This window comes from Coccinella septempunctata, chromosome 1 (genome assembly GCF_907165205.1).
Source record: "Coccinella septempunctata chromosome 1, icCocSept1.1, whole genome shotgun sequence".
Lineage (NCBI taxonomy): Eukaryota > Metazoa > Arthropoda > Insecta > Coleoptera > Coccinellidae > Coccinella > Coccinella septempunctata.
In genome coordinates, this window is record NC_058189.1 from 1,006,758 (window position 1) to 1,033,175 (window position 26,418).

Here is a 26,418-nt window from a genome sequence, read left to right on the forward strand (position 1 = left end):
AACATCCGGAGTACGACGACGTAAAAGATCATCGGCGAAAATCGTGGACACGTTGCACTTTCATTCAGTACGATGCGGCGCGAAAACGATCGCGATGACGTAAACGCCGAGATAACGGCGCATCGCAGCAGGCGCCGAGCGACGACGCCCGAATCGGACGGTTGTGTATGTGTGCATCGGATGCAGATCAATCCACACACCGCAATGCAACGAAAACGCCGCCGCCTATACGCCATTTTAATGAACGCGAATCGTTTCCGCCGCAGCAACCTCGGCTCGGCGTGACAGTGATAGATTCCAGGGCGTAGTACGGCGTTACGTTACTACAATTATTGCAACACGTTGCACCGCGGACGTAGATGCAGTCCTCGGCGTATTTGCGCGCGCAACACGGCGGGAAACGATGACGCGTCGCCGGTCGTTGGACCGGCGGCGCTCGGAATTTGCCTGAAACTGGCGTTTTTCGTGATAAGCGAAAATGTTCCGGGTAAAAGTAGAGAATGGGGATACGCCGCACGTGCCGATTCTAGTAAAATTCCGATTTACCTTTCTGTGACCTATAAAGAGTGATGAATGCCGTAACGTGGAACGCGCTCGTAAAATTTTACGTCTCCCCGTCGTTTTTACGACTTATTGTCGCGTTTCTCCAAGGTTCGTGTCGGATTGGCCGACTGTCCACTACGCGTCCCGTTGTTAAGAGAGAAGGCGTACAAGATTGTTAGGGAAATTGATCACTTTCATCATAATAATCGGTAAATGCTTATTAAAAGGTTCGCTTTATGGACGATAAAATGTCGGACTTTGATTCACTCCAACCCACCACGACTGATGGATCGGAGGCGACAAACTCCTTTCGATGTCGCACATATCGTTTTCCGCGTTGGTTATCATGAACCAAGCGATAGCAAGAATGTGCAAGGATAATATTACATCAGAATAACAAGAAAAGTTTTATAATACACCCGGGCTCGAACCTGCCCTCACACCTGGGCACACTACGCGACCCACCTACTCTATCCCCTGGGCCACTCGGACGAACCACTCGTAAGGCTGGGTTAACGAATTATTTATGAATAATAACCATATCTGTCAGATTGGACGCATTCGATCAAACCGAATCGATTTCTATATGCGGCGTTCCGTGACCATAGACCTAAATGACATAATCCTCTCGATAATCGGCGTATTACTCATCCGTGAAAATCGCGACAAAAATAACCGTCCCATTATTCATCGTTGTTCCGAGAACGGAGAGCCGGCAACGCAGCGCGGGGCGCCTCGGTCGGTCGAAATGCAACAGCTGCATATTGCATCCAGATCACGCCGGCACCTCGTGACGATGCACCGGTTCCGAGTGCTGCGAGAAAACACGCTCCGGCGGTTTCAGGGAATCCCGGTAGGCGCCTTTCCATGCCGCCTATGACTGCGAATTCTCGGGAAATGCCACCATGAGAGATCCCGATGACGCAAGAGAAGGGAACTTATTAATAGAATACGTTGGTCAAGCAGATTCTTCGGTAATGCGGCTTATCAGAGATGAATACGAGGATATATTGAAAAATTTTTAGCCCACTATAGAACCAAACAAAATTTCAATGTCAAAATATTTTGTTTCTCACCATATTCTCATCTTAATTGGATCCATTTATTACAGCAAACCTGCAACGTCTCTAGACCTTTGAAAATAAATGTTTCTTCTTGATCTGCAAACCAGACCTCCACAGCTTTTATTACCTCTTGGTTGGAAGAAAATTTACGACCTTTTGAACTTTTTTTCAGTTGAGGAAAGAGATGATAGTCGGATGGAGCCAAATCTGGTGAAAAAGAGGGGTGTTCTAGTAATTCAAACCCTAAATCACGAATTTTTTGCATGGCAACATGAGATTTGTGTGCAGGAGCGTTGTCCTGCAAAAAGTCAACACTTTTGGATAGCTTTCCATGTCTTTTCTCCTCAATTTTCTCCCGAAGAGTGGTCAGTAATGTAGAATAATGATCTCCGGTTATTGTTCTACCCTTATCCAAAAAATCAATCATAATTACTCCTTGACAATCGCAAAAAACTGAAGCAAGAACTTTTCCAGCAGATTTTTGGACACGAAACTTCTTAGGTTTTCTTGGAGAACCAGAGTGTCGCCATTCCATTGATTGTTGCTTTGTTTCTGGTTCGTAGAAATGTACCCAAGTCTCATCCATAGAAACAATTCGGTTTAAAAAGTCTACATCGTTTTCAAATCGGGCACAGATCGAACATCGCGTTCGATCTGTGCTTCTATCCTTGCACGCTTTTGGTCAACATTCAAACATTTGTGGATCCATTTTGCAGCAATTTTTTCATATCCAAATTGACGTGAACTATAATATATGATAAACGCGTTCTTATGAAATATTCAGTGCTTCAGCTATCCGTTTTAGCCCAATTCGACAGTCTGATAAAATCATGTCATGAACTGCATCGATATTTTCGGGGACTGACACAAAAACTGGCCTTCCCGATCGGTCATCATCTTCAATGGAAAATTTACCTCTTTTGAAGCTTGCAGTCTAATTTTTCACGGTCGCATACGAAGGGCATTGATCACCAAAGGTATTAAGCATATCTTCGTAAATCTGCTTACCTCTTAACCCTTTTAAATACAGGTACTTAGGACATCTTTCTTTTGATTTATTGCGTAACTCTGGTTTACTTTTTTGACCTCAAACTCCACACTGACACTTCTTATGAGTTATTGTTCGTTGTTATGGTAACGCAATATTTTTTTATGCATAGAACTGATCTAGGCTAACCAGATATCAAAACATCCTCGTAGAGACATGTATTCTTGAAGAAACCATGTTCAACCTTATCAAGATAACCCATAATCTATTCGTTAAGTTACTATTTTGGAATTTGGTACACAATCAAGACAGATTATCGTGTCAAACTAAATTATTGGTTTTCTGTATTACAGAGCATAGAAAATAAACTTCAACTTTTTGGCAGATACTTACGTTATGATCGAGCATTAAGGGGATGCAAGTTTTCTCTTGAATATAATTCAAAACCGCAATGCATCGTAGTGCGGACCCCGATATGAAGAAATCTTCAGCCCGGGGGTTGAAATTGATGCGGAACAGAGTAACAGACCGTATCGCAGCGCTTGACGGCTCGTTAAACAAGCTACCATCTCGGTGACAAGTGTATTTCCCTTCCAAATCTTAATTAATGCCCCTGAAGCCCTTGGCGCCACTGTCGGGATCCTCCTGTCTCCCACGCCACCCACAGAAATACCCGAAAATCCTCCTAATCCCTAATTGCGCGTCTGATCTGCATTTGATGCATTACTACTGTTTACAAAGTACGGATTTTTCCTTATCATTACGACCCGTGGATTCTTCAACAAACTTATCAATTTTAATTATTTCGCACTCGTCCTAATCCCAAGGTTTTTTTTTCGTAACATCGTCCGATTTTTCTGCGTTATATAACGGGCCACGTTTCGGCGCCTCAAGGTTCGTCGTTAAATTTTTATCTGGTGCCCTCGATAAGGCCAGCGTATTTTATCTCCGTTCCCGAATTTAGCGCGACCGGAAGTCGATTATTGTCGACTTGATTTTCGCCAAAAATTTCTCCCTATTACTTTCGATTTCCGTTAAAACCGTTTAGATTCCGAAAAAAAGTGAATATTGGAGATTTCAGACGAATTTTTTTCGTTCCCGATTACCAATTTTCATTATTTCAAATTGTGGTAATTGTTTCTTCAAGAAATAAACAAATCGGTAAAATTTGCATCGTGTTCTCGAGTTGAAAATTCTTTTGAGCAAGAATGGAGCCGTCCGGTATTTCCATCTTGGCGATTATGTAACTTTGCGTATTGACCGGAGAGAGAGCCTGTTCTCGCAACAAGGTTAATAGTAAAATCATGAATTTGCCAAAGAATTACGTCGTACTTTGTCGGCTAGATAAAACGACGCCCGAGGCTGTATGCATAATTTGCAGACGGTAGACGTCGAACTTGAAATGCAAATCCTTTTTTCGAACCTAGTTTTATTTATTCAAAGTATTGAATTTTAATATGCGGCACTAGGTATATTTTCACCCAGTTTTCCAGTCTGCGGTTGGCAAGTTTGTTCAAACAAGAAGCCGAAATGTCGAAAGCTAGCGAAAATTATCAAGAAAACCAAGCTGGAGATTTCCCATTTGGCCAATACTTTTTCATATCTCTGCTGTATTTTTAATATTTTGAAATCTTAATAACTATTGTACTTACATCAAAAATTGAAGAAATTGTGACCATCACATGCCATAATAATACCAGAAATTCAAAGAACCCAGCTCTTCAAAATAAAAATTATCTGTCAAATTCGAAAAATTGGGTTCTATGGCTGAATGCAACTGTGTTTCAAAAATACACAGAATGACATTAAACTTTCCTCTCTATCTTGTTATTGAGTTGTCTATGAGTTGTGTAGCATTGCAGATGTCAGATGTGTTGTGTCCTTAGAACATAGATATCTATGTTCTGAGGTTGTGTCACAGCAAAGATTAACATTTACCTCTTTGGTTATAGTAGATCAAGCTTATTATTCTGAAGGGAATTTTGTTGTTATTATAGTTCTGTGTTTGGCAACGCTTGAACGTTCGAAGAAAATATCGTTTATTTGTTATGAAATGAAAGGTTATGTTTAAACCGGTTGAATCTTTTACGAAATGAAGCAAAAACGATATATCGGCGATGAATATCATATCTAATATGGGTGGTTGCCAAATGAATTACATAGTTATTATTATCGAAAATGGTCTCTTTATTCAGGGCAAATCGGAAAATATGGTAACACGTGATACCTCCTAATTCACGAGCCGGGTGTCAATGGGAACAACTACTTTTCACACCTCCCATGAATGCAGTCAATAATTTATTAATTGGAATCGGACGTGAACGATTTCTCATGAATAAACGCGTCGTAGAAGGCGATCGAAACTAATTGCGATCTAGTTAAATCGCGATTTCAAATTGTTGTTTCGATATTCCAACTTGAATATATGTACATATATATCACAAAAAATCAATAATAACCAATTATCACTGCACATATCACGTTTGCGTGGATCTATTGCAACCATTTCCGTAATAACGTGACAGAGAATTAAATTCTTCTCTATGTTCGACCTCAAAACCTTTGGATTCGACATAAAAAAATCCTGAATTTTCGGAATTTCCAATTGCGTGGCATCATCGCATTTTTTGAAGGCCCGTTTATGGTATACAGAAAGATTCGTTCGTTAATTCCTAACATGAGAAAGGCTGACATTTGCACGCACACTAAACCGGATATTACGAAGTTTTCTTTTAGAAAATGAAAAATTTCCGTGATAAAATGAAGCGTAAAATTGTAGCTGGCGCTTGTTAACAACGTAGCCGGACAAGCGGCCAAGAACGTAACGCTTTTTTCCGCTTATACACTCCGAACTATCGAAATGGTGAATGGACGGTTCCCGCGATGATAATAATAATGACTTTCGACCATAAATTAATGTCGAACGGATCGGCGTCTCAAAGTACTTTGTGAGAAACGATTCATTACATCCCAGTCGTAATCAATAACCAGTCGGTCACCACGGGGAAATTACCATTATCGCGTCGATAGTTGAAAAACGGTGAGAACGAACAGAAAGGTCCTCTTCCTTCTGTTCAGAACGGAACTGGATAACAGCGGAAGATAAGCAGGCTTGGAATTGACGCGAGAACAGATAAAGTCTACGATTAGGAAGCTGACAGCTTTTGAATATGTCACATCGTGGGTTATCTTGAATCTAGATTGCGTTTCATTCAAGCCTTGACGAGTGACAACGGAAAATTCATTCCTGGAAATAAATCCGAGAAAAACTTTGACATTAGCCGAGAGCGAACACAGAAATGCCGAATTGGACCACCGATATAAAGTGACAGAAACAATAATCTCATGTTGATAATTTGTGAATCGATCCACCATAGAAATGATGGTAACACACTCGATTACGTAACAACCTGCAATGACAGACTGTGTAAAACTGAACAGAGTCGCATAATCTTTGTTTAGCTTCCCAAGGCCTTCCGTAAAAAAATTAATTCCACATAACCCAATATCAAACATAGATTCTAAAAATAAATATCCAGAGAGAATTTCAGATATCTGCATTTCAATGAGTAGGCGTTATTCTCATTACATTACCATTCTGTGCCACTAGATTCCAACAGACATTGGAAATTCCGTGTCGGTTTTATCAATGCGAATTAGCTGTAATTTTTTTGCTATCAGCGACATATTTTTTTCTAGAAGGAAGGGAACAATTTGAAAGCGCAAACATTGCAAGTGGCATCGGTCGTACTTTGGAAAATTTTCGAATAATAGCTTTTATAATGATCAAGCGAATGCGTTTTATATATTTTATATATTTTTTATGAAATATCTTTGAAACGTCACATTTTGAAATGACGATTTCAACCGTTTCTCAAAAAAAATATTTTAAGTACTTGAAAACGAAAAATAAAATGGATATTTAAAATTTAAAGCGTTTCGTTTCTATTGCACAAGTAGGCAACATCGACTGAAGTATGCGTTGATAATAAAGGACAACAAATACACTATCTTGATGACATAGACAAAGATGGCTGTCTATGAAGTCTGCTACGAACAAGGAAGGGTCGTAAAATTTTATGGGATTTTTATAGCTCGTTGCTGTTCAGGCTCGCCAGTGAGTACGCGCCTTATGATGGCTGTAAATCAACAGCTGTTATTTTATGAACAAGCCATTGTACTTTTTATTTTCTAGTAGGCGCTGTTGCCAAATCGTAAACTAGACACGAAGCTATTTAAATTTTAAAACCTCATATTTGAAGAATGATTTTGAATAGTTTTCGAGATGCGTTTGAAAAAATCATGAATGAAACTCGTAATTATTCGGTTTAAACTTGCATATGCTGTGATAACCCAAATTGAGGAGACTTCCCCATTCAAGCCGAATTGTATTCACATGGCTTGATCTCGTGTTCTGGGGCTAAAAGAAGTGCCCTTCCTTTTTCTAGAAAGATGAGAGGAACAAGAGCTTTGCCTTGAAGGCTACGAGACTAAACAGCATGTTGAAGACACGACAACGCTTAGAAATAAATGACGCGCTATAAAAATGCGTTGGCGGGTGCGTTGAAAAAAAAGCGCTTAACTTGTAAAGCGTCCATAGCTGTCCAATTGACCCTGAATGTATGGAACGATTCTTTGAAGCTCGAAATATAGACTTGACGAACTGAAAGCATAAAAAAAACCTACCTGAATCCGAAGGGGTGTCGATGCCAAGATCAGACATGATCATGGACGAGTTCTTGTCCTTGTGGTAACTGTGATCGTTCTGCGTCGCGTACATGTTACGCTGCAACGAGGTGACATTCGGCGCAACCCTGCTAGGTCCGGCTTGCTGATACGGCTCGTCCTCGGACTCGGAAGATTCGGATTCAGAAGAGGACTCGGAGGATTCCTCGACTTCCTGGTGTGGTCCGTCCAGGGCGACCAGGGAGGAACCGAAGTATTCGCGGAGTTCTTGGTCGGCCTCATCGATGTCGGAGGAAGCGCCCTCGGCCTGGAAAAAAATCGTTTTGGTCAACTTCAAGGGATGATCGATGGAATTGTTGAACGTGGATTTATGTCCCTGTTCGTCCTTTGATTGTTCCATATGAAGGATGGGCAATCATACACAAGAAAAGGCGTTGCTGTTCCCACTACGAGCACACCATTTTCACACTAGACGTGATAAACGGCCGGCTTATTTGTGTGGGGTCTATTATTAAGGGTGAGTCTTTAACTCGTACTAATATTTTAAGAGTAGATTCTTGAGGTCAAAAGAAACACTTTTTTCCTTTACCATTTTTTTCGAAACGGCTCGGTTTAAAAGATACAGGCTGTTGAAAAACCATAAAAAAAATTTATATTTTTAGTTCTATCTCACAAACGGTTTTATCGATTGAAATGAATTTCGGAATATGGTTTTTCATTTATTAGGTGAATCTTTTTGGAACACAAGATATCACCCACGTCTTCCAGTTTTGTCGTTATGACCATTAGTTACCATAAAAATACCAAAAATTCAAAGAACCCAACTTTTGAAACTAAGTTGGACGCTATCTTATGAATATTTGAACGTTTTGTAAAATAAAAGCATTCTTCATATTTTCTCGTATGATGCGCCGTTTTCAAGTAATTTAATGTTCAAAAATTAAAAAGTATCTGAGAAATTTGAAAATTTGGGTACTTTGGCTGAATACAACTCTGTTCAAAAGATCTACAGATGTGTAGCGTCATAGATTTAGTCAGTTTTTGTGAAGGTAATTCTGTTTTTTCCAGGGTTGGCACAGCTCATCATGAAAACTTAAAATGGCTGTTTCTCTTTATCAGGGCCGAATCGGAAAAAATCGTATAGGGAAAAAGTGCTTATTTTTACCTCAAGAATCTACGATGTTATCGTAAAAAGGCTCCTGTTTACTTAAGCGCCCACCTTGAATTTTTATCTTCGATTTTTGCATCAATTTCAATGAATTCGAATGTTAGCTTTAAGAGAACTCGATGAGTTAACGTTTTCAGTTACTTTTATTCTTGAAAATGTGGGAATTCTTAAATTTTCGATGAAAACATAATGGTTTTGAGGTTAGGTTAGGTTAGTTTAGGTTGGGACAGTGAAAAATCATATTTGTACCATTTTAAGATATTTATGAAACGAATAAATGATTTGATTCTGTTATTCAAGCGCTGAACTCGAAAAATATAACAATTCGACTGATTTACACCGAATATTTGCAATTTTTATAAGAACTTTAAAAAAATCATATCTCCCAAACTACAAGTCTCCTGAAGTTGTGACATGTTCCAATCGATTTTTCATACAATACTCAATATCAAAAAAAATTGACGACAAAATCGGTGGTGGGCACTAACCTAAACTTTTACCCGTAAAAAAATCCCGATTTACGAGTGGTTGAAAAAACAACGCGTACCTAACCACCTGTTTCGATGATGCTCGTTCTGTTTCACCACCAACAACCCCCTCTCGAATTTGTTGCTTGTTTTCCTTCCCGCAGAGCGATTGCAACTTTTACGATCTTCTGGAAGGGTCCCCTATTGTCCCCGCGGCAAAAATAAGCACATATGCGGTGGGTACAACACACGTTGACGTCTATAGGTGGGCTGTGGGAATTGAAATCCCCGGTACGTCATTATAATCGAATAAAATTCGAGACGGATATATTGAAAACCTCTTCGGTCGGAATTTATGTGACGCGGGATTAGATATTGGAGTTGGGACACGCGAAAACACGCATGGGGTGAGGTTATGATGACATCTATGGTGGGCGATGGGGGAGATATTCTCGATGGTTACGGGCAAGGGGTGTACGAACGTCCACAGAACTGTCGGATTCGGCACATTTCATAACGAACCCAAGGTCGACAAACACTCGTCGTATCTGCGATTTAAAGATCCCATTAAATGTGTTATCTGTGCGGTAATATAACTGGAAGGTCACCGAGCAGGACGTTTCAATCGATACAAAATTAGGAAGCTCGTCGTGTTCTAACACCTTATCGCCATTATTTAACGTTAGAGGCAAAATAGAAGCGTAGAAATCAAACATTTAAAGACCTCTCATCTGTCTAATCTGTGAGCTCCCAGAAAATAAACTTGAATGAATGGAACAGATAGTGTATGTCACAACAAAAGAATCCGATTATTGAATTAGATTAGAAAAAATTTCGAAATAGCCTTCTGTCTACTGAATTAGAATCAATATCGAAATATACCGATGAATAATGTATAGTAGTAGCGAACATTAATGTTATAACGATGTGTTAATGCAAAATCGAGCATTCGATTGACATTTACGAACCAAGGAAATCTGGAATAGGTCGAAATTTGTGCAAAAACCGATAGATATATTCAAGGGGATCTAGATAATAGACGAAAGTCTAAAATTGCATTCGAACGTTCGGGAATTATTCATATGGACCGATTTTGCATAGTTCAGATCCATAAGAAATTCTTTAATGCGTTCCTGTTCGTCTCGTTCGACGAAGAAAAAAAATTAATTGAGATTCGGTCATTATAAAAAGGTCTTTCGTTCGTTTCAAAGCAAGCAACATAACAATTTTTGCGAGAGAATAAGAGAATGACCCGTTTTGGCTCTTTTCACTTTTCTTAACACGTTGAGCGCCACAGCGGTCCATAGGGACCGCTGATAGTCTTACTTGTGGGACCACGGCGGTCCGTAGGGACCGCTGTTTTGGAATTTACGACTACTTTTTAGTAGTATTTTTTTCGAATTTTTATTCGAAAAAAATTGAACAGGTGTTGTTATGGATATAATAGGGAGATTGGACTAGACAAATTTCACCTGTACCGCATCTGCTGTGCGTTTCTATTTTTCTGGGGACCAGAGCGGTCCCGTGGGACCGCACATCAATATTCTTGATATCAGGCGATACTGCACTTTAAGGGGAAAATCTAATCAAAGGGATTATCTATATGATATAAGAGCAAAACAAAATATCGTCACAAAAAATTTGGCCCCACAAGAAAATATATTGATATTTCGATGGCGCTCAACGTGTTAATTTTATTCATGAAGGAAAATGTCCCTGTTCGTCCTTTGATTGTTCCATATAAAGGATGGGCAATCATACACAAGAAAAGGCGTTGCTGTTCCCACTACGAGCACACCATTTTCACACTAGACGTGATAAACGGCCGGCTTATTTGTGTGGGGTGTTTCAACTAACTATATAATATAGAGATGTTCTACTGGGTGTCCCAACTTAATACGTCATCTGGAGGTTACAAAACGGACTTTTTCATAACCTTTCCAATCGTATTTTGAGTTTAAGGAATTTTATCGATTGCTACGAGAATGTACTAATATCTAGTTAGCCTAGATCATTTCCATGCATAAAAAAAATATTGCGTTACCATAGCAACGAACAATAACTCATTAGAAGTGTCAGTGTGAAGTTTAAGGTCAAAAGAGTGAACCAGAGTTACGCAATGAATTAAAAGAAAGAAGATGTCTACCGAAATTGTGAAAATCGAAAAATTGGAATATCGAGCCATCATCAAGTACCTGTATTTAAAAGGGTTAAGAGGTAAGCAGATTTACGAAGATATGCTTAATACCCTTGGTGATCCATGTCCTTCGTATGCGATCGTAAAAAATTGGACTGCAAGCTTCAAAAGAGGTAAATTTTCTATTGAAGATTATGACCGATCGGGAAGGTCAGTTTCTATGTCAATCCCCGAAAATATCGATGCAGTTCATGACATGATTTTATCAGACTGTCGAATTGGGCTAAAAGGATATCTGAAGCACTGAATATTTCATACGAACGCGTTCACCAAATAGTTCACGTCTATTTGGACATGAGAAAAATTGCTGCAAAATCACCAAAAGCGTGCAAGGGTAGAAGCATCACGTTCGATCTGTGCTCGATTTGAAAACGATGTAGACTTCTTAAAACGAATTGTTACTATGGATGAGACTTGGGTACATTTCTACGATCCAGAAACAAAGCAACAATCGATGGAATGGCGACACTCTGGTTCTCCAAGACCTAAGAAGTTTCGTGTCCAAAAATCTGCTGGAAAAGTTCTTGATTCAGTTTTTTGGGATTGCCATGGAGTAATCATGATTGATTTTTTGGATAAGGGTAGAACAATATCCGGAGATTACTATTCAACATTACTGCCCACTCTACGCGAAAAAATTAAAGAGAAAAGACGCGGAAAGTTATCCAAAGGTGTTTTGCATTTGCAGGACAATTCCCTTGCACACAAATCTCATGTTTCCATGCAAAAAATTCGTGATTAAGGGTTTGAATTACTAGAACACTCCTCTTATTCGCCAGATTTGGCTCCATCCGACTATCATCTCTTTCCTCAACTGACAAAAAGTTTGAAAGGTCGTAAATTTTCTTCCAACGAGGAGGTAATAAAAGCTGTGGAGGTTTGGTTTGCAGAGCAAGAAGAAACATTTTTTTTGAAAGGTCTAGAGACGTTGTAGGTTCGCTGTAATAAATGTATCCAACTAAGAGGAGAATATGTTGAGTAATAAAATATTTTGACAATGAAATTTTGTTTGGTCCTATAGTAGGCTAAGAATTTTTCAATATATCCTCGTATGAGTAATGAAGGCCTGATGTTGTTTGGTCTGAGAAAAAAGTTATTTCCCAGTTTTTTTTGATATTAGAATGGCATTAAATTGGAAACTACCACTTGGCTCTAAAATAGCATTTAGGAGGTTTTCACAAAATTTGAGTGCGATTTTTCAAAAAGTTTCGTAACTCGAAAACCATAAAACAAGATTTCAACAAACTTAAACTGTATCTATAGTTTCGAAACGAGTCACATTTTTTACGGGTATACAGAACTGGACTGGACCAAAAATAGAAAGAAATTGTACAGAATGCTTTCGTTGCTAGCTTCTAAGCGAGCAAGTACAACACGTACCAACCGACAAAAAAAACCAGCGGATTTGAGTTTTTCTGAAGAAATCAACCGAAGGTGAACGATAAGCTCGGCGAGTGGTAACGAGTAGTTGGGACACCTTGTATAGTTATCATTTCCAATAAAGAAATAAATAAAAGATGCTTACCCTCTTCTTCTTCGATTCGTCGTCGGTATCGGACATGGGCGGCGTGTGCGGGGTGATCATGTTGATGACAGGAACACCGGCGTTCCTGAGATTCGGCTTGAGCAGGCTCTGCTGAGAGGTCGGTATGGGCACAGCAGCAGCAGCAGGAGCGGCTGGTGCTGGCGCCTTCGGCGTATTGAGGAATCCAGCCCAGAACTTGTGCAGCGCCTTGTCGTAATCATCCTTGTGCTCGCTGCTGGCGCAGTGGCCTGCCCACATGCAGTCGTGGCTCTTGATCAGCACGTCCTTGTTGATCGGCGGCCCGGACCAGCGGTCACAGTGATAGGGTATCGTTTCAGCGAACAGGCTGTCGTAGGTGTTGTCTAGGCCCAGTTCGAGGGCTATGTCGTCGAAGAAGGTCCTGGAGAACATCCCGCTCGCGCTGTCCGATGTCAGGCTGTTCCAGAGGTCGTCGGCCAAGTACTCGGAGCATGTCCACTCGACCATCGTGTCTATCGAGTCGATCGACGTCGTATCCGTGTCTTTTTCTCTTAATTTATCTTTTTTATTCACTTCTCGCAGTGTCGTACTGTTAGTCTCTAGACCGAAATCGTCATTCAAAAGATCATCGTACTTATACGGTAATTGCATGACTATTTATTAATTCTACGTCTTCTAAAAAAATTCTCTTCCAACTAAACGCTAAGTATCACAGGTGGGCCCTGGCTTCACGCTTCCGTCTTATGAACGGCAGCTGCCCTGAAAAAATCACAGAAATCAATCAATTTTCCCACATATACACACAATAATTTCAAAATATCCCATCAACAAACTAAATGTCAAGCACAGATATCTTATTTCAGTTGCAGAAACACTTTCGCACCTTAGGAAAAATCCGACCATCCATAAATCTGTTCAACATCAACGAAAATCGTACCACAGGTGATACTTTACTGTCAGCTTCCGCTCTGTGAAAGCAGCTGCCACAGAACAACATTAAGGTAGGCCCGCAGCTGGCGCTTTCTTAAAATCCTCATTGTTCGGATAGAATGAGGATTCTCGAGGTGATTGTGACCGATTGTAGTTCTTCGGCACGCACCAAAACCGCCCCGAACATCTTTCGATCGTCTTATGTCATCGAAGGTCATTAAAAAACGCTCCCTTGGGTGCACAAGGTGTTCTTGTTCCTGAGCAGGTCAGTATTCGGGGCAGATGGTGGTCGATGGGCAGATTGAATTTTTTTACGGGATTAGCAGCCCTGGTTAACCCTTAAGAGAATTATCAAACGCCACTCATTTAATCTCAGCATCAATCTGCAGGTGCAGCCTCGTGAATCCCTTATTCACGGTATATAATCTTTGATCGATCCATAAATATTCATCAACTAAATCCATAGAACCTCCCAGTAAAGTCGCACTGCAGGTGCACAGAAGAAGTCATAAAATTCGTAAGAATGTCATTTTCGAGCATAAAAAAATAATAGTCCTCTTAGGCCCGGTACTTTCACGTGCGAATAACTAAATTAATTGGATAGATAAGTCTTATTCTTAGGATAAGTAAATATGCAGTCTTTTCACTTTCAGATAGTGTTATTCATCGAATAAATCTGTCATTGAAACTCAATTAAAAGAGTTTATTTGTCATAGATCGAATGTCGGTACGTCATTATTGGTTGAATTCTTTAGATTTTTGATATATGGTTATTCTTTGTGTGATTTTCACGAAATATTTGCTTTCTAGTTGGAATTATGACCATTTCTACAATGCGGTGTCTTATTTTACATTAATCAGTGAAAAGCAGTATACCGTGTTCTCATAGAATTGTTATTCGTCAAATAATTTCATCCGAAAGCACCGAAATAAGGTATCCTTCAGATAGGAAATTATTTGACAGATACTTATTGACAGTGAATAAAATTTATTCGTAGGTGAAAGTACCTTATTTATCAACAATGATCCCGAATTGATTCGATTAATGTGGTGTAACCACTCAATTAAAAGCAAAGTGCAATCTTTCAAATGTGTTTTTAATAACGATAAACAGAATGAAATTTCAGGTTAGAGAACGAACGCGGAATAAAAATTGAGGACGGATGTTCAAAAATAGATTTATACCCATTCAGGTGAAAAGTGAAGGATGAACAACGCTAATGATAACAGGATATTTCCAAGGAGCGTGTGATAGTGGTCCCTGCACTTTACACACATTCAGGTAATGCGGTTAATGAATAAATATGTTGAAAAACAGCACGTGTCAGACTGTTATTATAGGCGCTTATTGCAATATCGGAGATTATGGGCATTGTTTTATCGGCATTGGAAATGCATTTCATTCAGTTTCAGATTATGTTCGTTTTCGGAGAATAAGGTTTTATTCATTTTTTATAACCTATTAGTTGGCCATTTTTCACGAATAATCCTGATGCATTATATTGTTCCTGATTTTCCCGCCAAAGTTATCAAATTTTTGTTTCTCTAGAGCTAAAATGAAGACCTTTTTCACACACATTTTAATGATAATAACTCATCTGTCATTCAGTAAAAGAATAAAGATATCATTCTCCATAGAGTTTTGGGATAAGCAATCATAGACATATAGACACTCTCTATGTCTATGTAAGAAATGAACTGACAAATTTGATTCATGGTCATAGATCATAATCTTCTCATTCATCCATTCCATTCTCAAGCGAAAACAGTGACCTAGTCATAGAAGAATATTCATCTGCTGTCAAACAATATTATGCATCCGATGATCGAACGCAGTCGATGGGATGAATGCCCTTCGAACCCTTTTCTTCTGTCAAAGGTACAATAACCCAAGATCGATGAAGATCTTCGCCATCACCTCAACATCCGGTTTCCAGCGGTGCATAAGTGTGCGGCACTATAGTGCCAAATCAGGGTATACCTGATCTAAGAGTAGGCGGTTGCGTTCGAATTCTGGAACGCTTCTCACGATCCTCTCTCTACTTCATAACACAAGAACCGGTTCGCGGACCGGTGTGAACTTAGCAGCCACTTTCCAGCAGCCACTTCAGATCTAGCGGCCGTTTGACCAGTGGCGTCGGGTACTTTTTTTTCGCGTACTGTGCTTACTGAAATCGGTATTAGGTCTCGGAAATGAATGAATTCTTTCAAACCCAGTGTGTTTATTCATTAGAAGATGATAAATACTATTTGAAAGATTTTTTATTCCAAGAATGTTGAAGTGTCAGTACCAGCCTTAAAATGGATATTCGAAATAAAATCGAAAATAGGTCTAAAAAATGAATAAAGGGTTTGAAATTCGGGGTATGTATTTATAAACTCTCAAAGAACGATATTCCAAGAGCTTTTTCATTTGCAGGACTTGGAAGGGTGAATTTCACCCCCTCTCCTCAGAGTCCACAGAATAAATCGAAAATAGGTCTTAAAAATGAATAAAGGGTTTGAAATTAGGTGTATGTATTTATAAACCCACAACGAACGATATTCCAAGAGCTTTTTCATTTGCAGGACTTGGAAGGGTGAATTTCACCCCTATTTCTAATAATAAAAAAAACATTGAAAATAGGTCTCAAAAATGAATAAAGGGTTTGAAATTCGGTGTATGTATTTATAAACCCTCAAGGAACCATATTCCAAGAGCTTTTTCATTTGCAGGACTTGGAAGGGTGAATTTCACCCCTATTTCTAATAATGAAAAAAACATCGAAAATAGGTCTCAAAAATGAATAAAGGGTTTGAAATTCGGTGTATGTATTTATAAACCCTCAAGGAACCATATTCCAAGAGCTTTTTCATTTGCAGGACTTGGAAGGGTGAATTTCACCCCCTCTTCTCAGAGTCCACAGAATAAATTCGAAAATAGGTCTGAAAAATGAATAAAGGGTTTGAAATTCGGTGTATGTATTTATAAACCCACAACGAACGATATTCCAAGAGCTTTTTCATTTGCAGGACTTGGAAGGGTGAATTTCACCCCCTCTTGTCAGAGTCCACAGAATAAATCGAAAATAGGTCTTAAAAATGAATAAAGGGTTTGAAATTCGGTGTATGTATTTATAAACCCACAACGAACGATATTCCAAGAGCTTTTTCATTTGCAGGACTTGGAAGGGTGAATTTCACCCCCTCTTGTCAGAGTCCACAGAATAAATCGAAAATAGGTCTGAAAAATGAATAAAGGGTTTGAAATTCGGTGTATGTATTTATAAGCCCACAACGAACGATATTCCAAGAGCTTTTTCATTTGCAGGACTTGGAAGGGTGAATTTCACCCCTATTTCTAATAATGAAAAAACCATCGAAAATAGGTCTTAAAAATGAATAAAGGGTTTGAAATTCGGTGTATGTATTTATAAACCCTCAAGGTACCATATTCCAAGAGCTTTTTCATTTGCAGGACTTGGAAGGGTGAATTTCACCCCCTCTTCTCAGAGTCCACAGAATAAATCGAAAATAGGTCTTAAAAATGAATAAAGGGTTTGAAATTCGGTGTATGTATTTATGAACCCTCAAGGAACCATATTCCAAGAGCTTTTTCATTTGCAGGACTTGGAAGGGTGAATTTCACCCCCTCTTCTCAGAGTCCACAGAATAAATTCGAAAATAGGTCTGAAAAATGAATAAAGGGTTTGAAATTCGGTGTATGTATTTATAAACCCACAACGAACGATATTCCAAGAGCTTTTTCATTTGCAGGACTTGGAAGGGTGAATTTCACCCCCTCTTGTCAGAGTCCACAGAATAAATCGAAAATAGGTCTTAAAAATGAATAAAGGGTTTGAAATTCGGTGTATGTATTTATAAACCCACAACGAACGATATTCCAAGAGCTTTTTCATTTGCAGGACTTGGAAGGGTGAATTTCACCCCCTCTTGTCAGAGTCCACAGAATAAATCGAAAATAGGTCTGAAAAATGAATAAAGGGTTTGAAATTCGGTGTATGTATTTATAAGCCCACAACGAACGATATTCCAAGAGCTTTTTCATTTGCAGGACTTGGAAGGGTGAATTTCACCCCTATTTCTAATAATGAAAAAACCATCGAAAATAGGTCTTAAAAATGAATAAAGGGTTTGAAATTCGGTGTATGTATTTATAAACCCTCAAGGTACCATATTCCAAGAGCTTTTTCATTTGCAGGACTTGGAAGGGTGAATTTCACCCCCTCTTCTCAGAGTCCACAGAATAAATCGAAAATAGGTCTTAAAAATGAATAAAGGGTTTGAAATTCGGTGTATGTATTTATGAACCCTCAAGGAACCATATTCCGAGAGCTTTTTCATTTGCAGGACTTGGAAGGGTGAATTTCACCCCCTCTTCTCAGAGTCCACAGAATAAATTCGAAAATAGGTCTGAAAAATGAATAAAGGGTTTGAAATTCGGTGTATGTATTCATAAACCCACAACGAACGATATTCCAAGAGCTTTTTCATTTGCAGGACTTGGAAGGGTGAATTTCACCCCCTCTTGTCAGAGTCCACAGAATAAATCGAAAATAGGTCTTAAAAATGAATAAAGGGTTTGAAATTCGGTGTATGTATTTATGAACCCTCAAGGAACCATATTCCAAGAGCTTTTTCATTTGCAGGACTTGGAAGGGTGAATTTCACCCCCTCTTCTCAGAGTCCACAGAATAAATTTGAAAATAGGTCTGAAAAATGAATAAAGGGTTTGAAATTCGGTGTATGTATTTATAAACCCACAACGAACGATATTCCAAGAGCTTTTTCATTTGCAGGACTTGGAAGGGTGAATTTCACCCCCTCTTGTCAGAGTCCACAGAATAAATCGAAAATAGGTCTTAAAAATGAATGAAGGGTTTGAAATTCGGTGTATGTATTTATAAACCCACAACGAACGATATTCCAAGAGCTTTTTCATTTGCAGGACTTGGAAGGGTGAATTTCACCCCCTCTTGTCAGAGTCCACAGAATAAATCGAAAATAGGTCTGAAAAATGAATAAAGGGTTTGAAATTCGGTGTATGTATTTATAAGCCCACAACGAACGATATTCCAAGAGCTTTTTCATTTGCAGGACTTGGAAGGGTGAATTTCACCCCTATTTCTAATAATGAAAAAACCATCGAAAATAGGTCTTAAAAATGAATAAAGGGTTTGAAATTCGGTGTATGTATTTATAAACCCTCAAGGTACCATATTCCAAGAGCTTTTTCATTTGCAGGACTTGGAAGGGTGAATTTCACCCCCTCTTCTCAGAGTCCACAGAATAAATCGAAAATAGGTCTTAAAAATGAATAAAGGGTTTGAAATTCGGTGTATGTATTTATGAACCCTCAAGGAACCATATTCCAAGAGCTTTTTCATTTGCAGGACTTGGAAGGGTGAATTTCACCCCCTCTTCTCAGAGTCCACAGAATAAATTCGAAAATAGGTCTGAAAAATGAATAAAGGGTTTGAAATTCGGTGTATGTATTCATAAACCCACAACGAACGATATTCCAAGAGCTTTTTCATTTGCAGGACTTGGAAGGGTGAATTTCACCCCCTCTTGTCAGAGTCCACAGAATAAATCGAAAATAGGTCTGAAAAATGAATAAAGGGTTTGAAATTCGGTGTATGAATTTATAAGCCCACAACGAACGATATTCCAAGAGCTTTTTCATTTGCAGGACTTGGAAGGGTGAATTTCACCCCCTCTTGTCAGAGTCCACAGAATAAATCGAAAATAGGTCTGAAAAATGAATAAAGGGTTTGAAATTCGGTGTATGTATTTATAAGCCCACAACGAACGATATTCCAAGAGCTTTTTCATTTGCAGGACTTGGAAGGGTGAATTTCACCCCTATTTCTAATAATGAAAAAACCATCGAAAATAGGTCTTAAAAATGAATAAAGGGTTTGAAATTCGGTGTATGTATTTATGAACCCTCAAGGAACCATATTCCAAGAGCTTTTTCATTTGCAGGACTTGGAAGGGTGAATTTCACCCCCTCTTCTCAGAGTCCACAGAATAAATTCGAAAATAGGTCTGAAAAATGAATAAAGGGTTTGAAATTCGGTGTATGTATTCATAAACCCACAACGAACGATATTCCAAGAGCTTTTTCATTTGCAGGACTTGGAAGGGTGAATTTCACCCCCTCTTGTCAGAGTCCACAGAATAAATCGAAAATAGGTCTGAAAAATGAATAAAGGGTTTGAAATTCGGTGTATGAATTTATAAGCCCACAACGAACGATATTCCAAGAGCTTTTTCATTTGCAGGACTTGGAAGGGTGAATTTCACCCCCTCTTGTCAGAGTCCACAGAATAAATCGAAAATAGGTCTGAAAAATGAATAAAGGGTTTGAAATTCGGTGTATGTATTTATAAGCCCACAACGAACGATATTCCAAGAGCTTTTTCATTTGCAGGACTTGGAAGGGTGAATTTCACCCCTATTTCTAATAATGAAAAAACCATCGAAAATAGGTCTTAAAAATGAATAAAGGGTTTGAAATTCGGTGTATGTATTTATAAACCCTCAAGGTACCATATTCCAAGAGCTTTTTCATTTGCAGGACTTGGAAGGGTGAATTTCACCCCTATTTCTAATAATGAAAAAAACATCGAAAATAGGTCTCAAAAATGAATAAAGGGTTTGAAATTCGGTGTATGTATTTATAAACCCTCAAGGAACCATATTCCAAGAGCTCTTTCATTTGCAGGACTTGGAAGGGTGAATTTCACCCCCTCTTCTCAGAGTCCACAGAATAAATTCGAAAATAGGTCTGAAAAATGAATAAAGGGTTTGAAATTCGGTGTATGTATTTATAAACCCACAACGAACGATATTCCAAGAGCTTTTTCATTTGCAGGACTTGGAAGGGTGAATTTCACCCCCTCTTGTCAGAGTCCACAGAATAAATCGAAAATAGGTCTTAAAAATGAATAAAGGGTTTGAAATTCGGTGTATGTATTTATAAACCCACAACGAACGATATTCCAAGAGCTTTTTCATTTGCAGGACTTGGAAGGGTGAATTTCACCCCCTCTTGTCAGAGTCCACAGAATAAATCGAAAATAGGTCTGAAAAATGAATAAAGGGTTTGAAATTCGGTGTATGTATTTATAAGCCCACAACGAACGATATTCCAAGAGCTTTTTCATTTGCAGGACTTGGAAGGGTGAATTTCACCCCCTCTTGTCAGAGTCCACAGAATAAATCGAAAATAGGTCTTAAAAATGAAACCCTTTATTCATTTTTCAGACCTATTTTCGAATTTATTCTGTGGACTCTGAGAAGAGGGGGTGAAATTCACCCTTCCAAGTCCTGCAAATGAAAAAGCTCTTGGAATATGGTTCCTTGAGGGTTTATAAATACATACACCGAATTTCAAACCCTTTATTCATTTTTGAGACCTATTTTCGATGTTTTTTTCATTATTAGAAATAGGGGTGAAATTCACCCTTCCAAGTCCTGCAAATGAAAAAGCTCTTGGAATATGGTACCTTGAGGGTTTATAAATACATACACCGAATTTCAAACCCTTTATTCATTTTTAAGACCTATTTTCGATGGTTTTTTCATTATTAGAAATAGGGGTGAAATTCACCCTTCCAAGTCCTGCAAATGAAAAAGCTCTTGGAATATCGTTCGTTGTGGGCTTATAAATACATACACCGAATTTCAAACCCTTTATTCATTTTTCAGACCTATTTTCGATTTATTCTGTGGACTCTGACAAGAGGGGGTGAAATTCACCCTTCCAAGTCCTGCAAATGAAAAAGCTCTTGGAATATCGTTCGTTGTGGGTTTATAAATACATACACCGAATTTCAAACCCTTTATTCATTTTTCAGACCTATTTTCGAATTTATTCTGTGGACTCTGAGAAGAGGGGGTGAAATTCACCCTTCCAAGTCCTGCAAATGAAAAAGCTCTTGGAATATGGTTCCTTGAGGGTTTATAAATACATACACCGAATTTCAAACCCTTTATTCATTTTTGAGACTTATTTTCGATGTTTTTTTCATTATTAGAAATAGGGGTGAAATTCACCCTTCCAAGTCCTGCAAATGAAAAAGCTCTTGGAATATGGTTCCTTGAGGGTTTATAAATACATACACCGAATTTCAAACCCTTTATTCATTTTTAAGACCTATTTTCGATTTATTCTGTGGACTCTGAGGAGAGGGGGTGAAACTCACCCTTCCAAGTCCTGCAAATGAAAAAGCTCTTGGAATATCGTTCGTTGTGGGTTTATAAATACATACACCGAATTTCAAACCCTTTATTCATTTTTAAGACCTATTTTCGATTTATTCTGTGGACTCTGACAAGAGGGGGTGAAATTCACCCTTCCAAGTCCTGCAAATGAAAAAGCTCTTGGAATATCGTTCGTTGTGGGTTTATAAATACATACACCGAATTTCAAACCCTTTATTCATTTTTAAGACCTATTTTCGATTTATTCTGTGGACTCTGACAAGAGGGGGTGAAATTCACCCTTCCAAGTCCTGCAAATGAAAAAGCTCTTGGAATATCGTTCGTTGTGGGTTTATAAATACATACACCGAATTTCAAACCCTTTATTCATTTTTCAGACCTATTTTCGAATTTATTCTGTGGACTCTGAGAAGAGGGGGTGAAATTCACCCTTCCAAGTCCTGCAAATGAAAAAGCTCTTGGAATATGGTTCCTTGAGGGTTCATAAATACATACACCGAATTTCAAACCCTTTATTAATTTTTAAGACCTATTTTCGATTTATTCTGTGGACTCTGAGAAGAGGGGGTGAAATTCACCCTTCCAAGTCCTGCAAATGAAAAAGCTCTTGGAATATGGTACCTTGAGGGTTTATAAATACATACACCGAATTTCAAACCCTTTATTCATTTTTAAGACCTATTTTCGATGGTTTTTTCATTATTAGAAATAGGGGTGAAATTCACCCTTCCAAGTCCTGCAAATGAAAAAGCTCTTGGAATATCGTTCGTTGTGGGCTTATAAATACATACACCGAATTTCAAACCCTTTATTCATTTTTCAGACCTATTTTCGATTTATTCTGTGGACTCTGACAAGAGGGGGTGAAATTCACCCTTCCAAGTCCTGCAAATGAAAAAGCTCTTGGAATATCGTTCGTTGTGGGTTTATAAATACATACACCGAATTTCAATCCCTTTATTCATTTTTCAGACCTATTTTCGAATTTATTCTGTGGACTCTGAGAAGAGGGGGTGAAATTCACCCTTCCAAGTCCTGCAAATGAAAAAGCTCTTGGAATATCGTTCGTTGTGGGTTTATAAATACATACACCGAATTTCAAACCCTTTATTCATTTTTAAGACCTATTTTCGATTTATTCTGTGGACTCTGACAAGAGGGGGTGAAATTCACCCTTCCAAGTCCTGCAAATGAAAAAGCTCTTGGAATATCGTTCGTTGTGGGTTTATAAATACATACACCGAATTTCAAACCCTTTATTCATTTTTGAGACCTATTTTCAATGTTTTTTTTATTATTAGAAATAGGGGTAAAATTCACCCTTCCAAGTCCTGCAAATGAAAAAGCTCTTGGAATATCGTTCGTTGTGGGTTTATAAATACATACACCGAATTTCAAACCCTTTATTCATTTTTGAGACCTATTTTCGATGTTTTTTTCATTATTAGAAATAGGGGTGAAATTCACCCTTCCAAGTCCTGCAAATGAAAAAGCTCTTGGAATATGGTTCCTTGAGGGTTTATAAATACATACACCGATTTTCAAACCCTTTATTCATTTTTAAGACCTATTTTCGATTTATTCTGTGGACTCTGACAAGAGGGGGTGAAATTCACCCTTCCAAGTCCTGCAAATGAAAAAGCTCTTGGAATATCGTTCGTTGTGGGTTTATAAATACATACACCGAATTTCAAACCCTTTATTCATTTTTAAGACCTATTTTCGACTTATTCTGTGGACTCTGAGGAGAGGGGGTGAAATTCACCCTTCCAAGTCCTGCAAATGAAAAAGCTCTTGGAATATCGTTCTTTGAGAGTTTATAAATACATACACCGAATTTCAAACCCTTTATTCATTTTTTAGACCTATTTTCGATTTTATTTCGAATATCCATTTTAAGGCTGGTACTGACACTTCAACATTCTTGGAATAAAAAATCTTTCAAATAGTATTTATCATCTTCTAATGAATAAACACACTGGGTTTGAAAGAATTCATTCATTTCCGAGACCTAATACCGATTTCAGTAAGCACAGTACGCGAAAAAAAAAGTACCCGACGCCACTGGTCAAACGGCCGCTAGATCTGAAGTGGCTGCTGGAAAGTGGCTGCTAAGTTCACACCGGTGGTTCGCGGAACGTTCTTCATTCATCGAAGTACCTGCGCGAAATCTGTTCCGAGAATATTACAGACCGACTTTGCATACCTGAGTTCTGATTGACTCGAAAAGGCTCCGATAATGTTTGAAATGGCCATTATAATCCGACGATTTTACTTCGAGGAATCACAGTCCAAATCATCCTTTCCCATGCACTTTTCAATAATTTTTCAAGAAATTATTCTAGCTTAGAACAAAACATCCCACTTTCTAACCGCCTTGTATATTTTAGGTTCACCCAAAACACAATAGAAGGTCCAAATTAAGTCGTTATAATGATTAATAGAGCGGGGGCCGCTAATAATAGAAAGCGCATCCACCATTTTGTACGAACTTTCAAGGTCGAAAACTAGCGGTGTCCTAATTTAAAATCTTATCTTGTCACTGCTAGCTTAGCTTTTTTGAGTAATCCTTTTTGGAGTATACAACATTAATAAACTTTTTTTTTTGGCTTTGAACTCAAAACCAAACGAAAATTAATTATTTTTTCCCAAGAATCGCTCAAAATGAATACCTAGTTCAGTAGTAGTATAATTGAATGACATGAATTGTTTATGTTCTACAACCTCTTGATTCAACGGAATTGAATAAAATAATTAGAGTAGATAATGATAATCGTAATTAATCAATGCGGAACAGACACATCCTCAACAAAATTACATAATGGACGTAATATCACGAAGTTCAATTCATTTATACGATTTTTCTTTCTCGCGAGTATTCGATATGGTATCGGGGGTATAATTTCGTTAATCTGTTGAAATAAAGCTCGAAACATTAACCCGCAAACACCCACTAAATCCAATCATGAAGCCGCAACATTTAGAAACCAAGATCAATCAAATCCCCTTTTCCATTACAGTTCCTGAGAGGAACTGATATATTTCCTGCAGTAAATGTCCCAATTCGATGACATTATTTCAGCAGGCAATTGAAGTGAGTTACTTGTGCCCGGCAAATTAAATTGTCCCATAAAATGATGCATCACATCATTACATACATATTGCACAATGTTGGCGCTCAAGAAGGTAGGATTTTTGAACTCATGACTATGAGGCGTTTAGCTCAATCGAAACTTAATGACGATCATTATAACTCATTGTTGTATTTATGGAATTATCCTTGAGTCGGAGAAATAGGAAGTTTTCATTTTGAAATCGCTTCTAAAATGTCAATATCTTTGATTGACTTCTTGCGGATCAATTGAATGGATATTAAAACTGCTGAATCCATATTAATCAAACTAAACCTATCCCATTATTCATCGATTCACGTATTATGATTAAACGTTTCCATTCATAATTGTTCAAATATCTTTTTACTAAAATTGGCAAATTGGTGTATCACCGATTAATTGCTGTTAAAATATCAAACACGGGTAAATGACATTTTACGTATGGCTTGCATTACTTTCACGAGTAGGCGCTGGTACCGGTTCAATTACTATTCTGTTACACGTCGCAGGTATTGGTATTTGAAATATGCGTCAATGCAGCGAAGAATTCCAAGAACAGTGCACTTTCAGGAATGTTGATTGACCACACACCAAATACTTCAATTAATTCAGCTACGTAATCAACTTTTCTCAACATATGGAAAAATCAGAAACTATGGCCTTTCTTGTAAGCAAAAAATCAAAACTACATATGCGTGGAATGTTTTCACTGAGAAATTGAAAAGTGACAACAGGAGATATAAACAGTTTCATGTTTTCCTCAATCTGATGATATCCTAGCTTGATGATTTTTAAGGTGTAGTTTCAAGTTAGCTAGAAGCTCACCTTAAAAGCTGAGGTATATCAAGTTAAAGCACTGAATTCTCTGCAGTAGTTACTCCTAGTAGTTCGTAGTTTTTTTTCTGACACACGGAGTATGTAGCACAAAACAGATTATCGAAGTTGAGAGGACAATATTATTAACAAAACCACACTCCTTTACTTTGACAACCAACTTTGTATACATGCTTAGTATTATATAAAAGTTCCTTTTGACTCGTAGGTCTTGCAGCGGTAGAATTTACGATTGATGACCTATCGCCGGTTACCGAAAAATTAAACACCCGTGTTTATTGAAACTGACACGGACTTGACCGGGAAGCACGACTACTAAACGCCGAATGCCGAACCGAACTGACAACTACAGTTGTTAAATCGCGAGATACAACCGCCTTTGGTAGGAGCCGAGCTCTAAAGTAAGAAATGCCGGCCGGCGGAGTTCGGGACCATGGGCGGGAAGCGTTCGGCTTTCTTCGGCTCGACTTTCATAATCAAAGACGTGCGTAAGGGCCCCCTCCCAATTAATGATTCTTCCGAATATCTGCCAAATAAAAAGGTACCGGCGAAATTATCAACGGAATTAGATGAAACTGTCACCTATTCATCTTCTGCCGTGTTATTTTGCAGTTGTCGTAGCGTACTTTCAACGATATCCGTGCGTGAAACGTGGAACTACTTGACAGCGCGTCAGGACGCGGCGTGGCAAC

At 38.4% G+C, this 26,418-nt stretch overlaps 1 protein-coding gene across 1 annotated transcript in view; it reads right to left on the reverse strand.

The window, feature by feature from the left end:
- The window catches only part of LOC123308636 (transcriptional regulator Myc-2), a 128,992-nt gene extending 102,859 nt beyond the window's left edge, over positions 1 to 26,133 (reverse strand). Inside the window, exons 1-3 of the mRNA XM_044891394.1 lie at positions 25,718 to 26,133; positions 12,639 to 13,376; positions 7,282 to 7,588 (exon numbers count right to left, since the gene is read on the reverse strand). Coding sequence (XP_044747329.1) covers positions 7,282 to 7,588; positions 12,639 to 13,268 — 937 coding nt within the window. The 5' untranslated portion in view covers positions 13,269 to 13,376; positions 25,718 to 26,133. The remainder of the gene's footprint in view (positions 1 to 7,281; positions 7,589 to 12,638; positions 13,377 to 25,717) is intronic.
- Between the last annotated feature and the right edge of the window lie 285 nt (positions 26,134 to 26,418).